General features: G+C 38.0%; 1 protein-coding gene across 7 annotated transcripts in view; it reads right to left on the bottom strand.

The window, feature by feature from the left end:
• The window catches only part of DOCK9 (dedicator of cytokinesis 9), a 242,404-nt gene that overhangs the window by 75,400 nt on the left and 150,106 nt on the right, over window positions 1-16,898 (bottom strand). For 6 of the 7 annotated variants that reach the window (XM_015587356.2, XM_015587359.2, XM_015587358.2 and 3 more), the window contains exons 10-19: window positions 14,358-14,432; window positions 12,939-13,079; window positions 12,419-12,622; window positions 11,903-12,025; window positions 8,312-8,394; window positions 7,618-7,740; window positions 2,565-2,644; window positions 2,297-2,484; window positions 2,101-2,166; window positions 856-948 (exon numbers count right to left, since the gene is read on the bottom strand). In XM_015587356.2, coding sequence (XP_015442842.1) covers window positions 856-948; window positions 2,101-2,166; window positions 2,297-2,484; window positions 2,565-2,644; window positions 7,618-7,740; window positions 8,312-8,394; window positions 11,903-12,025; window positions 12,419-12,622; window positions 12,939-13,079; window positions 14,358-14,432 — 1,176 coding nt within the window. The remainder of the gene's footprint in view (window positions 1-855; window positions 949-2,100; window positions 2,167-2,296; window positions 2,485-2,564; window positions 2,645-7,617; window positions 7,741-8,311; window positions 8,395-11,902; window positions 12,026-12,418; window positions 12,623-12,938; window positions 13,080-14,357; window positions 14,433-16,898) is intronic. The other variant, XM_015587357.2, reaches the window with a different exon arrangement.

The raw sequence follows: 16,898 nt of genomic DNA, 5'->3' as shown, positions 1-16,898 counted from the left end.
ACTTCCACTCCTTCCTCCCAGTTCACTTGTTGAAATTCTAACCTGCAAATGTGACAGTATTAATAGGAGCCTTTAGAGGTGATTAGGTCATGAAAGTGGAGCCCTTGTAAAAGAGATGCTCTTATAAAAGAGATGCTATAGAGCTAGTTCCCTAGCTCTTCCCATCATTTAAGGATACAGCTGAGAATCTGCGACCTCAGAGATGGCCATTGCCTGATTATGCTGGCACTCTGATCTCAGACTTCCAGCCTCTAGAACTATAAGTAATAAATATCTGCTGTGTACTGTGTGTAAGCCACATAGTCTGTGGTATTTTGTTATAGCAGCATGAACAGACTAAGACATTCACTGACCAAAAATAGGAGAGTTGATATTTCTACTCTAGAAGGAATGGGAAAACACATGAAAGAAACCACTACATTAACACTGCCAAGGCATGATGAAAAACCAGGGTAGATCATTTAAAAAAAATTCATATAGTAGTTGTAATAAACTACATTATAATTTTACATAAGGAAACCCAATAATGATAAAGGAAGAGTCTCAGATTCAATAAACATTAACTCTACTTAAGTATGAATTTGAATATGTCAGAATATTAATTATAGTAGTGATAGAGGCAGGATTTTGACTTTTTTCCTATATTATCTACATTTTCCAAGTTTTTATTTTTGACAATATGTACTTTTATAATTAGAAAAAAATTATGTTAAATAAATACTTCAACGTTTAATTATATCACTGTGATTTCAGTATAATATGCAGCTTCTCTTAAATTTTGCTTTCTTGAGCAAGGAACTTGGGAGTTTTCCTTAAACTGGTTACACTGGGTTTTTCCTTGGAAACCTTACTTACCTCATCATAAAATTCTGGGTTTTGGTGATGGTGTAAAACTGCAGCAAAGGCGCTTCTTGTGAACACAGGCCCACCAGGTCTGCCATAAATGCACTAGAGTAAGAGTCAGCAAAGGGCAACACCAGCATTCGATTAATAGAGTAAGAAATTTAACTCAGATCTTTTGTAAAGAACATTCCTACAGCATAAACTTAACCATCTCTAATGAAGTTCTTCCACCTGTGAGACTCCAGACCCACAAGTCCCCTTACTCCTGGGCCCGACCCACCGTCTAGCTCACTTCCCAGCCCTCCCCACACCCCATGTTGTAGCTCTGGGCAAGGCCTGGCTCACTGTTCCCTTTCACATCTCTGTGTCTCTGTTTATGCAATCCCTCCATCCTAACGATTTTCCCTTCTATGTGCACCAAGCAAGCTCTCATGCATCTTTCAAGAAATAATTAACTCCTTTCTCTGTGTCCCTTCAAGATTTTTCTATACTAATTATTCAGTTTTGCCCCCCAAAAACCATTTCAGTACCTTCTGTGAGCCAGAAAATATTTTTTCATGACTATCCTTCTCGCTAAATTGTGAACTTCTTAAGGGCAAAAACTACATTATATTCTTTACATCTGTCTCCTTCGCTTCTTGGAAAGTCATTTTCACATAGTTACAGTAAAGAATTTGGGTTCTGGAGCCAGACTGCTTGGGCCTGAACACTGGTTTCACTAATGTAAGACCCTAAGCAGTTTACTTAAATTTTGTGCATTAGTCTCATCTAAAAAAATGTGGATAATAATAGCTCCTAACTCAAAAGACTGTTATGAGAATTAAAGGAGGTTAATAACTATGAGGCTCTACGCAGAGAACCTGTAGAATAAGCACTCGATAAACATCAACAATAATCTACTATTACTATACTAATAATAAACATTTAATAAATGTCAACCTCTTATTATTATTTCTATTATCAAGGTTACTAAATATAATTCTTAGCATCCACACAATGCTTGGCTCATAGTGGGTACACGATGTGTTTGCTGGATTGAACATGCATATGAAATCTTCATCTCTAAGCAGTATAATAAAACAGCAGTTGTCAATTAGAAGCAAGAACTCAATTATTCCATATTCTCCAAGGCTCAGAATATGTGGTTATATATTGTGATGACATAATATTTTTGTTTATGTCCATTAAAATGTGCAGTATCATGCAAATGAATTTTTAAATGGGAAAATGTGGATATATACTAAAAGAAAAACAAACCTTCAGAGGCTGAGAGTCTTCCTCATCTGAATCTTTGAATTCAACACAAATAGCAATATTTCTGGCCTGCAGCAATATTTAAAGAAAAAAGAAAAAAAAAAAGCCAAAGATATATAAATATTTATAAAAGAACACGAGAAGCCGAAAGAAACCTGAGAGTTTGATATCAAAAATGAAAACTCATCTTGACACTAACCTTGGCAAAAGACTTTTGACTGTCATATTTCAAGTACTTAGGATAAACATAAAGATGATTGTTGTAGATGGTGTAAGGCTGAGTGTGTCTTGGTATGCAGGGCACAAATTCCTCTACCTCAAATGTGATTGGTGTTTTAGTACAGGTTTCGAATTGCTTCATGGGAATGTATGATGAATTGACATAATCTGAAAAATTAAAAACAAGCAATTTGAAGTAAAAACCAAACAAAATTTTGTTTATTTATTGTATAGAACTTCCAACTTACTAGAAAAGTCTGAGGAAACATTATCAATTGTAATGTCTAGATTGCCCAAAATCACGGGGAGTTTAGCCATCTTCTCGGGTCTACAAATAAAAGAGAAAAGTCAAACATATATAAGTTAAATTAGCTCTAAAACCTAAATTCTAGAACAGCTCTTCCCAGAGAAATATAACACAAAAACCATGAAAGTGATTTTAAACTTTCTAGTAGCCACATTAAAAAAAGTAAAAAGAAACAGGTAAAATTAGTTTTAAGAAAACATTTATTTAACCCAATAAATCCGAGATATTATTACTTCAGTATGCAATCAGTATAAAAGGTTCATTCCAATTATTCAAAACCAGATGTGTATTTTGCACTTAGAGCTCCCTTCAGTCTGGACTTGCTGCATTTCAAGTACTAAACAGTCACATGTGGCTAAGTGGCTACCATGCTGGACAGCACTAGATAAGACTAGATAAGAACATCAGCAAAAGGTTAAAGTTTTCCTGAACCATCTCGCCCTTACCATACATTCTGGGTTCATTTAGAATCATGAAAATTCAGAACTAGAAGTCATTTTTGGCTCCAGTATCCAGCAAAATGCTGAATATAAAGGATGTACTCAATGAAATGTTTGGTGTTCATATTTTGTCTGACGCATTCCAATACATGAATCTCTTCTGTGATGTTCCTGACAAGCCCTGTTACTGCTTCAACACTTTCTAGTGACAAGGAAACTTTCCACATAGTTGTTTTGACACCCAGATTGCTCTTCCTTTCTGGAACTTCCACTCATCACAGGCCTCGTTATGTTTCTCTACGGAACACCTTTCAATCATCTATAAACAGCTACCACATCTTTCTGAAGTCCTCCATTCTCAGCCCTTTTGCACGTTCTTCCAATTCCATTTCTCACCTAGAAGAACGTCCCATTTACATCATGGCACCCAGAACTGCATAGATCAGGTCCAGTGGTTTGACCAGGCAGGATAGCTGTCTGGTTTTGAACAATACACCCTTCTACCGATGCAGCCAAAATGCTATTGCTTTTAGGTAGCCACAGCTAGTGGCATACGTGAAATTTACGATCACCTAAAATCCCTAAATCTTTCCCATATGTTTTACTATCATGTTTTATCTCTCCATTCCATATTTATATAATTACATTTTTAGAACTCAGAATAGGACTTAATTTTTCTCTTGATGAAATTTTACCTTGTTGTATTTGAGCCATTTCTAGTTGATCAAAACTCTCTACTTCCTGTATTGACCCATTAATGTGATTAACTGGCACTGTAGATATGTTTGGGTCTGTTGTTGGTAGTAAGTCTAATCTTCTAATTGCATTTTGTAAAAGGAAATATTCCCTAAAAGTATTGCTGTCACTTAAAAAAAAATTTATGTGGTTGAAAGAAATTTGAGATGCTTTTGCTTTTATTTAAACAAAATCACTGAATTTATGTCTAAAAGAAATTTCAATCAGCATTTATCAAGTGCTCACGATGAGATACAACATGCACCACATTAGAAACCACAGAGAGAATATAAACAAGATATGATTCCTGTCCTTGAGAAGCCAAAAATCTGGTAGATACTGTCAAGTACTTGAGACATATGACAACTATTTCCATAGGGTTTGTATAAACCTCTACTAGTAGAAGTCTAGGGTATTGAGATGGAAGAGGGGATGAGACTAGTATTCATAGTGAGAGAAATCACCCTGCCATGTATTTTCATTTATTCCCACCACAGTTCTAGGAGGCAGGGCTGTTATGATCCTCCTTAAAAAGAAGAGGAGACTCAAGCAGAAAAGACTAGTGACCTGGCCCAGGTCTCCCAACATAAACATGAGTTATATTTTGGGCTTTGAAAAATGAGTAGGGTTCTCTCCAAGAGAAAAAGCAGAAGGGGAATGTGTATGCTATATGTGTTTGTCACAAGTGTGCTGCTTGATGTGGGCATGAAGGAGACACAATTCAGGCAGAGGGCAAAGCGTGATGGGGTGAAAGTATACAGTAGGTTTAGAGAAAGGCAAGTAGCCCCAACTACTTGAGTGCACTGTAACTAGAAGGAAATAAAGGTAAGAATGTCAAACTCAGTGTCAAAGAACATAAAGCTACAAATAAACACACACATATATAGATATAAGCCTCATGCAAAAAACCCTAATAGTGATCTTACCTAAATTACCCAATATAGTAGCATTAAAAAAGATGAACATTTTAAAGAAAAGATCCTATTTCTATGCTTTGCTTTTATGCCTTCAGATTTCTTGCAGAAGTGAGAAAAGAAATCACCATGAGCAAATAAAATAAATGTAAAACACCAAGTCTAAATACTTCTTGGAGCCTGTATGTCAGCAATATCATCTATCTGACAGAATTGTTTTCTTACTAAATCTTGGCCCGTATCCCCTGGTAATTATTGCAAAGGAAAGGGGGATGTGGCTCATGAGCTCTGGCAGCTATTTTATAAAGACTGGAGACAGCTTGAGAAAAATTTTCTCATCCATTATTAAATGACATTTTAAGACAATCATGGGAACTGAAACAATAGTTTTAGATCCAAGCTGGTACCCAAGCCACTGACATGAGATTATTCTCTACAAAAATATAGGAAAAAAAAAAAAAAAAGAGCAACATTAGTGTTTGAAAAAAAGAAAGAGAGAAAGAAAGAGGAATCCTCTGCTTCCCTAACTCTGCTGGGAAGAACACAGGCAGTGGACACCTGCATTTCTCTGGATTCTTATTTAGCAGATGGTGGCTCCCCTTGCGTGGCTGTGCCTTCTGATGCTGACAAGGCTGGATCCCTATTTTTGAGTTTCTGGCCATCTGGAGCAAAATCTTACCACGAAATCTTTCCCACACACATGAAGGACACACACATGGAGCACACACATGAAGGCCTGGTATGCATGTGTTCGGAGCACTATGCTCTGAACCAGTGAAGGTCTGTGCTCTTTGCTGCCTGGCCTCAGGCTTGCTTGTTGATTAAAGACCCTGTCAAGGCCCATCCTTCAGTCTCTGCTGAGGAAGCCAGATCCAAGAGCCTGGGCCTCCCCTACGAAGAGCTGCCACCGCAGGGGAATCTTCAAGCTAATCAGCTAGGAAGTAACTTCTGAGACAGGCTTTCAACCTCCATCATGTACAAAAATACTTCCTTGTTTGTTTTGTTGAAATATAAAAGTAAACGTTAGTTTTAAAAATATGTCCATGTAAATCATGGAAAGCTATAAAGTGGGAAGTGAAAAAGTCATTCCTTAGAGATAACTGTGACTAACATTCTGATGTATAGACTATAGGTCTATTTTTACGCCTATCTATCTTTCCATCTAGTTAGCTATTTGCCTATCCATTTCTTCATTTACATTAAAATATATATATTTTAATATTCAAAAATGAGGTCATAGAGATAAACTCTCTTCCTTAACAATAGTGTGTTCGCCTTCCTGAGTGAGTACATACAGACAGACGTACACCAGGATTATTGAGACTTGCACTGTACACTGGTGAGGGAAAATTGTAATCTATTTAACTATAGGTGACTGGAGTTTTCAAAGAAAACAATTTTTTATTCTGCAGGTAAGACTAAAAGTTTCCTACAACTCAAATAAAAACATTATAATAATTGTTATATGACAACACATTATGAATGATAACATATTATTCATTATAAGTAAGAGTTTTTAAGAGATGTTAATTGTGGCTCTATTTAGAATTCTGAAAATCAGAATAACGGTGAAAAAAGGTGAAAATGAAGTTAAAGAAAGCTAAACAGCCATTCTTGAGTCCTAGGCAAACTGATATTGTTACTTTGATTTACATTTTTTTGAAATAAAAAAAGACTGAAAGGTTCCTATAGTACAGAATAGTAACAGCTGGCTCTTGGCCATTCTTTTCATTTCAATATCTTTTAATACCTTCAGTTCTTTCTCATTCCCAGAATTCTCCCGGAGGATAAAACCCACATCCCCAGCTAAGGAAATCAGTTATTTATAAGTTCGAAAATGAACTCCTTATAATGGAGTGGATAAAGGCAGATTCTCAGTCAGACTGACTTCCGCCATTCCTTAACCTCTCTTCACCACATTGCTAAGGGTTGAATCGTGTCCCCAAAGGGTAAGTTGAAGTTCTAACCCCAGGTACCTATGAATGTGACCTTATTTGGAAGTAGGATCTTTGCAGATGTAATCAAGTGAAGATGAGGTCACTAGGGTTGGCCCTAATCCAGTATGGCATGTTCTTGTAAGAAGGAAATCTGGACAGAGCCACACAGGAAGACAGCCATACGAAGACAGAGGCAGAGACTGGAGTGATGCTGCCACAAGTCACGGAAGACCTGGGGCTACCAGAAGCTGGAAGAGGCTGGAAGGATCTTCTCCTAGAGTCTCAGAGGGAAAGGGGCCCTGCCAACACCTTGATTTCGGGCTTCTAGCCTCCAGAATTGTGAGAAAATAAATTTCTGTTGTTTTAAGCCACCAAGTTTGTGGTGCTTTGTTATGGCAGCTCTCAGAAACTAATAAACTCATTAACATAAGGAAAACATTTAGAACAACGCTTATAAACAATAAGTGCTATATGTTATTATCCTTTCCCCCCAATCACCCATCTAGTTAATAGTTCCACGAGTCACTTTACTGCACACATCAGCAACCCGGGAGTTATTTATCTGAGACCACCACCCTAACACCCCATCAGGAAACCGAGACCTAGTAACCAGGCCTCTCTGACGTGACTTAAACTAGTCCCCTTCTTCCTATTCCCACTTGAAGTAGCTTTGCTGAGTCCCTTCTCATCTCTTGCCAAAAGTTCCTTCATTGTCTCCTTCCCCGCAGGCTCATCTTTACCCCCAACTCAATCTTCACGTGACCATCAAAAACACCCTTTACAGAATTCAAATGAACCAGGATACTCTTGCAATGTTAAATCCCAAGGACTTGAGGTAAAATTACCATTCATCCAACATGCCCTATGATACGTGAGTGGAGCAATTTATAGGCTGCTCCTGCTTCCTCCTGCCCCACCAAACAACTTCTATTTTTCTGGTGTGGAAATAAGTAAGGCCTTAGACTCACTTCCGAAAGTCTGCAAGTAACTTGAGCATGTCGTCATTGGAGAGCTTATTGCTGTCTTGCTTGTAGAGAGCAGAGAACCTGGCATTTTTGTCAAGGCTTCCAGATGTATCCTTAAACAACGTCCTGAAATAGCCAAAGGACATTTCTAAACTGAGTTTCCAAAAGACCAAAATAGATCCACAACTTAATTCTGGTTTCTATGTGAAGACTAATTATTTATTCCATTGGCTGTAGCCAATAGAAATCTCATTATCCAAAAACATGGAAGATATTTATGAGGATGAACACAACTAACCCAATTTACGTAGAAAACATTTCCAGCAAATGGCTTGTGCTTAGGAAATAACATACACAGTCAAATACATAAGAAGTAGAGATCACAAATAAAGAAGATCTGTAGGCCTCACTGGGCTGCCACCCTACTCCTAGCTGCTGACATGTGGCTGAAACCTGGAATGCCACTCCTGCAATAAACACTCCTATTCATCCTGCCGGTTCTACATAGCTACCTTCCAACCAGTATCTTTCCTTTCTGTGACTCAATTACATGATTATTCCAATATGGGGATTATTTATTTTTCAATTTTACACATTTAAATCCTCTTTGTCTCTGGGCAATAAACAGGTCAGTAGATCTATAAATCTGTCTATCTCCACATATCTATATCAAAGGCATAAACAATGTTCTCCTTACCTTGCTGCCCAAGCGAATGGCATCCTGTACTGTCCTAGTCTTTGGCATGCCTGCTTGGCATTCTTCAGCACCTTCTGAGCAACCTTGAAGACATCAGAATAAATGTGGAAGAGATGTTGCATCTCACTGACAGGAGAATTATTATCTGAAGAGCCGTCATCACATGTTTATTAAATAAGCTCTTACTGTAGTACCAGATGCATGGAAAAACACATCTTGCTGTAATGAATATAGCTGGATTTATACCCAGTGCAGAGTATATTGTTTAATGCATTCTCTAGCAGTGATTTTCAATGAATAGACAATGAAGACTATTCTCAAAATATCATATCTTTTCTTATGTAAAATGTCGCTTTCACAGGCAACAAACATGCCATAGCATAGGCTTTCATAGTTTCTTATGACTAAGGGCTACTTATCAGAAGTCTACTGAATTATCAATAATTACTAATACTTGGTATTCATACCAAAGTATTTTCCATTACTAGAATTTAAGTGAGAAGATTAATGAAAATACTAAGATTTCACAGCTCCTTATGTGCACTGGAGTTCCACAGTTAGAGGAGAAATAATCATTTTTAAGACATCATAGGTGTTGACTTAAGTTAGGCAAGGGTTTTCAATTGCTTTGTAATAGTCTTGCTTTGTAAGCATAAATTACTGTTATTTTCACTTCCTAATGATCAATTTTGGCTTGCTGTGGGCTGACTGATAGTACACAGTGAAGCGGATTTGCTTTTGGCCTAAGATGTATGCACGGTCTATTCATCAACTATACCCCTATTGCTAAAGTAGATGACAATTTTTCCAAATTTGCTTGTTTTGGGATACTGCATTATTACCATTGCAAACTTTCAGTGATTCAGAGTCAGAGTGAGGTTTTGAAGGGTCTTTTACATTACTTAAGTATATCAAAGTCAAACCAATTTGGGGAAAAGTGATCTAGTGCCTGTGAATCAGACTGTACTCTGCAGAGCTACAGCATCAGCATCACCTGGAATGCAGAGTCTCAGGCCCTACCCACAACTTCTGGGTCAGAATCTGCATCTAGAAGACCTCCAGTGAGCTGTGGGTACCAGGTTTGAGAGTGCTTATCTAGAAGACCCAGAAGTAGAACGATAGAGCCATCTGTCTCTAAGTCAAATTGAAACCAGCTGTGTGAATCTAGAGGCCATTGCACCTCTCTGGGCTCTACTTTCCACTTTCCATACCTTGGAAACAAAAGCTTGGTTTACATTTTTCATTACCCCTTCCAGTTACAAAACATGATGATTCTACCATCATCACACTGAGGGAATTGCTGCCTTTGTGAGTGAACTGGAAAACACGTCTTGATTGAATAGATGTCAGGAGCTCATCTAGCCCCTCCCTTTTTTCTTCAGGTGGAGTATGTTCCAGTGGGCACGTGGGGGTTTGCAGTCACAGGGGAATAGGGATTACCTTTCTGGAGTGGCAATTTTGGTAGAAACTATTATTTTTAGGGTCTAACAACACTCATGATATTTTGGAGTAAAATGTAATATTTACATAAAATATTAAAACTAAAACACAAGTCTTCAAATAAGTTTCACTCTTCCTTGCAGTGAATGAGGACTGAGCTCTCAGACTTCCCAAGGGTGTAAACGGAACATAATGTATGTGAAAGTCAGAGTGAAAAACTCATTTTTGTCCTTTAGGTTTTTTTTTTTTTTTTTAATTTTTCTTTCTTTTTAAAAAAGTCTATTCATGGTGAACACCTAATGACACTTTTCATAAAAATTTCCTCCAAAACAAAAATTTACTCCAAATGATGTTCTAGACCATCTTAGAAAACATGAGGTAATTTTGATATACAGAAAATAATCATCCTTCTGTAATATCTCTGTCAAACCTTCTATTCTGATGTGAGCTGGTTGAGTCTAAATCTCTGCAAATGGAATAACATGAATATAGCTGAGCTTTACATCTCATAAGTGACGAAGAGCAGACATCAGCAGATGCCCAATGGGCACAAGTGTGGAGTATAATGTCTAGCTCACAGTGATAGGCGATTTTTGCACCAACATGGCCTGCCACATTTGAAACTGTCCATGTGGCAGGCAGAAATAGCGAAGTTGGTGTGTATGGGCTTTGGAAATGTGATGCATACTCGTTTAAGGGGATAGACCTATCTTGGGCCTTCATCGATTATTAACCAAAACATCAAAGAGCTAAAAGAGCTTCTTATCCAAGGTTTTACAGACTTGATTTTGAAAAATAAAATAGCTTCTCTCCAGAAACTAAACTTTACTCAGCTTTTATCAGCCAGAAAGGCCTACTGTCTGAAGCAATGTGCCTGGGAAAATGGGCTTTTCCTTGACTGGGGCTGTAATAACTGATAACGATGTCTGATATGGGTCAATGATTTGCAGTGCCCATATTAGCACTGTCTTGTACATTATCTATTTGGTCCTAGTGCTCCCTGAGAGGAAGGTAGGGGAAGGTAGTAACATCATCTTTCAGCTATAGATGGGAAACCCAGGGCCCAGATTGGTGACATGATTTGTTCAAAGTATCTAGGCTGATTAGGTGGTCAGCACCAAGGTGTCTGACTCCTACAATCTGTCCTTTAAGGACTATCTTCAGTCTTGGTGTACACACCTGTGATGTATGGGTGGCCATGGAGAAAAAGAGTGAAAGCTTTGAATCAGCTCATTAAACCTCCATTAGAGCCTCTGGGGTGTCCCTTCCTACTGCTGACCAGTCCTTGGTCAATATATCAGGGCCCTCTCTCGAATGACGACTTACAAAAAAAATTTTTTTTAACTAAAAATACTATAAATTGGCAAGGACAGCACTCAATAACTTAGTCTAACCAGGTAGCTTTATGTGCTAGAAAGTGACAGTCAAGTGACCTTTGGTCATTCTAGCTGTGGGACACTGAGCAGGTAACTAACTATACCTTTGTAACCTCAGTTTTCTGAAGTGTGAAAGGAAGTCTTCGACTAGATTACTTCTAATATTTAATAATTCTATGGTACATCCACACCTACACACTCTCCAGGTAATGAATGCTACTTTGCACATATACCAAATATACGTAATGTTTCCTTCTGTCTTCTACGTAAGGTCGCTCCACCTCTGCCACCAAAACCTACCCCAACTGACGAATCATGAATAGACCAGAACCATCAGCACTACTGGACATACCGTCTGAGCCAGATCATCTCCTAGTCTATCTGGTTTACTGTCTCATAGTTAAGTATAAATGGACCCCAAAATAATTCCAGAGCCTGAGAGACACATCAAGTGGAATGAACTCTATTTGAATATAACATATGCACTTCATAATGACAGAAAGCTTACTACTAAGCTTTAATAGTAATTCCTTTGCAAGTTATTTCATGATATCGAGATAGTCTAGCCAAATGAAGCATTTTATTTACACATAGGACTCCTTTTCACTGAAAACCAGACACACAGGTTAAATATAAGAGTAAATCTCTGTAGTCTGTATCTTTTGAAATATAAATATGGTTTAACTTTGATTTCTTTAAGCATTTCTATTTCAACAGAGAACGCTTTTTTCCCCAACTGCTACTCATCATCACCAAGCGTAAAAGTCATCCATACCTTAGAAGAGTCTGAACTTTTCATGTACGGCTCAGCACCATGGGTGATGCTCCCCTGAAGGACTTTTTCAATTCTAGCCACAAGAAATATATCTGGATGAGGACACGTGACTGAAAATATTCCCTAGGGGACAAACAATTTTCTTCAGTGAGTACAATTCACAACCACATTAAACAAATCCTATGAATATTAAAGGTTCTAATGCAGCAAAGACTAGTGAAACAGTATAGCCATTAAGAAGCACTCAGTGCCAAACTGGTTAACTGATCAATAATTCACCATCCGCTCAAATAGGCTATTTGGGGTGGTGGGGAGGCAACTGGCAGAAAGTTTAGAAAGAATAAATGAGAAATCAAAAAGCGCTTCTCTCTCAGCTTGCTTTTACTGTCTAATTAGCTATGCTGTCAATATAATCAGAAGTCTCATCCCAATTGTGCATTACAAAGTCTCTGTGTGTTCACATAGCATGTGCAAGGTAAATCTTAGTAGTGTGATGACTGGGCTCATGCTCCCCACCTGCTTTGGATACTGCATGGCAGCCTCATGAAGGATGTCTTGAAGGGCAGGCGAGCTCTGCCTGCTGCCATTCATCAGAGCCAGGGATGTGGTGGCCAGCATCTGCCTCACTGAGAAATGGTTCAAGTCCACATGGAAATCAGCAGAAATCTTTCGGTTGTACTTTATGTCAAACAGGGACAGGGTAACAAAGAAAGGCTCTACCTAAACAAAACAAAACAATCCAGACCATCATTGTGGCTCAAACTCTCAGGGGAAAAGAAGAATGCTGTTATCAAAGAAGAAATTACTAGCACTATTTATGATTGTTGATGTAAACTATTTCTAAAGAGAAATAGACTTGATCCCTATCCTTTGTCACCAACGTCCTGTCCCCGTAGGTTAAACAACCCTCCACATCCTGATTTAAACATTGTATTTCCTTGATACTGGAAGCTGGGATTTCATGTCCAGATTTCACAACAACAGGCACATCTGAAACCTTCAAATATTTTTTTAAAAAATCTTTAAGGAAAATTACATTTGTAGTAGGTCCTTCTTCATTTTCGGCAATACAGCATTGCAAATTGAAAGATAAATCATTGCACTTTACGAGAATTCTTTTTCCAAACTTCTCTTCAAATGGCTTCACTTCTGGCTCAGCTGATGAGAAGTCAAGCTTCTTTAAAAAAAAATGCAAATACATAAATACATTATCCTCACATTAAAAAAAAAACCATAATAAATGTATCTTAAGGAAACTGCCTAAAATATGGAAAAGCCACATACACTCATTACTTACAATAGTGTTACTATTTTATAAGTTTATATAGTTTATAATAATGGTCAAAAAATGATGGTATATCTATTTAATGAATTATTATGCAGAGCTTAAAAATTGTGATTATGAACAACCCAGTGTCCATCAACAGACGAATGGAAAAACAAAATACAATAAATACAAACAATGGAATATTACTCAGCCACAAAAAAGAATAAAATTCTGATACAAGCTACAACATGGATAAACCTTAAAAACACTATGCTAAAACAAGCCAGATACAAAAGGACAAATATTGTATGATTTCACATATATGCGGTTCCTAGAATAGGCAAATTCTAATAAGGACAGAAAATAGAATAGAGATTAGGGGGTGGTGAGGAAAAGTAGGAGTATGAAAGTTATTGTTTAATGGAGAAGTTTCTGCATGGGATGATAAAAAGGTTCTGGAAATGGATAGGGGTGACACTTGCACAGCACTGTGAACGTACTTACTGCCACTGAATTGCACACTTAAAAATAATTAAAATGGTAAATTTTGTTATGCATTCTTTATCACAACAAATAAAAAAAACTGTCAAGAAGCAAAAATACATATGGTTATGAAGTCTGTCAAGAAACACAGAAAAATATTTATTATTAAAGTTAAATGGAGAAAAAAAGTTCTATAAAACAGACCACAAATGAAGAGGGGAAAAATACAGAAGGAAATAGAGCAGAACTGTTGCCCTTCAGAGCAACCCTATTTGTGGGAAGCCCGGGAGGTCCTAGCCATACTGTGTTTTGGGTTTTGTTGGGACACAGATGTGGACTGCATGTACTGTAAGTCTTACACTTCAGACTGAGTTTGGGCTAGTCAGGAAATATCACTGTGTGCTGGGCATCTGCAATAACGCTTATTATTTTCTGATAGCTATTTTATGGGGTAAATTAAATATTATTTGTGGAGTTGAGAATGTTTTTGGATAAATCTTAGTTTTCAACTATCTTTTGAATATCAAATATTCTTAATGGTTGTGCTATGGTAATGAGATTATAGGTTGTTTTGATTTTTCTTCTTCTTCCTGAATTTTACATATTGTTGTTACATTACTTGTCAGTCCAAAATAAACAAGCAAACAAATAATCTGTCCAAAGATTTATTTCTTCAATTATTTTAAACATTAAAATAGTTCCTACCTGGGCATCCGGGTCCAAATAAAAGAGTTTAACTCTGCTTTCACTTTTCAGTTTGATTTCTGCTTCTCTGGTACTCTGTTAACAAGATAAACGAAAAATAAAAATTACATTTAAAAAGCCCATTTCTTACAGGGGTGTCCAAATAGGTTTGAAAACAACCCCATCTGGAAGAGCCAGACTGCCGGATTACTCTGCCCTCATCTTGGAGAGTCAGCCGCATGTCAATGAACAAGGCTAGGCTATCAAATATGAGGCACACGGAGAGAGTGCTGTGGGGAAGAAAAGGAGGTTAATTCCCGATCCCTGCCCTTCCGAAGCTGGCAATCAAATGGCTTCACTTCTGGAGAATCAAAATCAATACAAAGAAAGCAAGAGAGAATAACTAAACATTACTATCAAGAAAGGAATCATAAAGTAATAGAATAGAGGACAAGCTCTGAATGAAAGGGTGGAATTGAGACAGCAAAAAGGAGGAAAACATGAACATATCAGGCTGAACGAAAAGGATAAACAGCACAGATAAGACACTGAGTGTGGAAACGAGCCCAGATGATAGAAAGGATTTAGGGTCCTTTCTAGCAAAGAAAAGCAAAGAAAAAGGAAGATGTTTTGAATGGTGAAGATAGGAAAAACTATGGCAGATCTTGAAGGATAACCTAGGTGTTTATGGCAGGCAAGAGGGCACATTGCTAATTCACTCAATAAATGTTTGTTGAGCACCTATTATGTGTCAGGCACTAGGGACACAAACATGAATGAAATAAAGTTCCTATCCCCAAGGAACACTAGCTGGGAAGATGGAATATAAACAGGGAGCAAGAATGGCAAAAGGAAGCGTAAGGTACAGTGAGAGCTAACCTGGACTAGGAGGTGGCAGTCTTGGAGTATAAGAACATTTGGCCAAGAAAGGAGAGACAGGCATTCTAGACGGAGGTGCAAAGGTACTGCAGGTACAAAGGTACAAGTCCTACCTGAGCAATGACCAAGTTATTCATTAAAGCATTAAAGAGAAATGAGACTGGGATTTATATGTTAAGGACTGGGGATTTCATTCAGAATCCAAAAAATCCTGCAATTCTTTAAGCAAGGAAATAAAATAACCAGTTCTGCATTTTGGAAGCATCACTCAGGTAGGTCTGAGGCAGTGGATTAAAAAGGGAAAGACTAGGAGGCCCATCTGGTCTCTCCTGGGTTATCACAACTGCCTCCCAGTTTCACAGCAAGACCCATAACAAGTCCCACATTCCTGTCTTGGGTAGCTTGCTGACCAGTCAATCCATTAACTGAGATAGATAATGCAGGAGAAAGAGCAGGTTTGTGGAGAGGCGATAAAGCGGAGTCTGGAAATGCCCATGAGATTTCCACCAACTGGAAACATCCAGGAGACAACTAGAGAGATGGAATTGAAGCATACTGTAGGAAGGCTGAAATTAGACTTGGAGAAGAGAAGGCACTGAGGGAAAAAGACATATGGTAGCACAGATAGGGGGCTGGAAGAGTGGGATTTGAGAACAGAAAGAAGCTTCTAAGATATTAGAAGTCATTTCCAACCACATTATTTCTCATGCCTGGTGCCTATAAATCCACATCCTGTTGTTCTTGTTACTCTTAATCTCCATGGTCAAATCTATAAAGTCAGACTAGAATGTCCTCTCTCATCTGTTCCTTTCTGCAAAGTCGCATCTTAGCATGGGGTGATGGATCAATGAGAGCCACAGTGGAGAGGGTGTCTTGTCCTCTATGCTGGTGACTGAACAAGGTCCATTATTTCATTCCAAATCATGGCTAATGAGAAACTGACCATCACCTTAATTTTCTCAGGCATGTAGTTGTTATAATAGGTTCTTAGCAATGACCAAACTCTATCACTACTATATTTAATCAACTGTCTATGTCTAGCACAATGAAACAACTATGAGAATACTAAGAAACTGGATTCTAGTTGTAGTTCAGTCATTAACGAGCAGTGTGAACTTGAGGAAGTCACTTAGCCTCCCTGGACTTCATTTTCATATCTGAGTAAAGATGCTGAACGAGACGATGGCTCAAGTCTCTTGCCACAACAAAAGTTTATCTTGATGCTATCTCTGAGAGCTTTCAGGCTTCTGGAGATTAAGGGGTATTCCTACAAATCATCTGTTCATGCTTACAGGGGAAAACAGGTGCCTGTGGCTGAGGCAGGTTTGCTCCATGTAAAGGATGGGACGACTTCGTAACTCCATCTTGCCTATCACCTCTCCTAATTTTTCACACCAAAAGAGCCAGAACGTGGACATGCAGAATCTACTTCACTGAACCCCAAGTATTTGTTTTACTTTGTATATAGTCCATGACATTTCCTAACAAAAACATCAATATAAGGTACTGTAAACCACCACTAACATGCATTCTACTCCTGAATTTATGTTTGAGTCCTTCAAAAGAGGCAAATACTGTGGTCTCAGATACTGGAGTGGAGCAATGGGTTCTAAATGTAGATGCAATTCCTTGTGCCTTTCTGAAAGATGCTTGTTGTCCCAAGTTGACTAAGCTAGGAGATGA

This window comes from Pteropus alecto, unplaced genomic scaffold (assembly GCF_000325575.1).
Source record: "Pteropus alecto unplaced genomic scaffold, ASM32557v1 scaffold13, whole genome shotgun sequence".
NCBI classification, from domain to species: Eukaryota; Metazoa; Chordata; class Mammalia; order Chiroptera; family Pteropodidae; genus Pteropus; species Pteropus alecto.
Note: the sequence above shows the minus strand (reverse complement) of the source record. Positions and strands in the feature narration are given on the sequence as shown.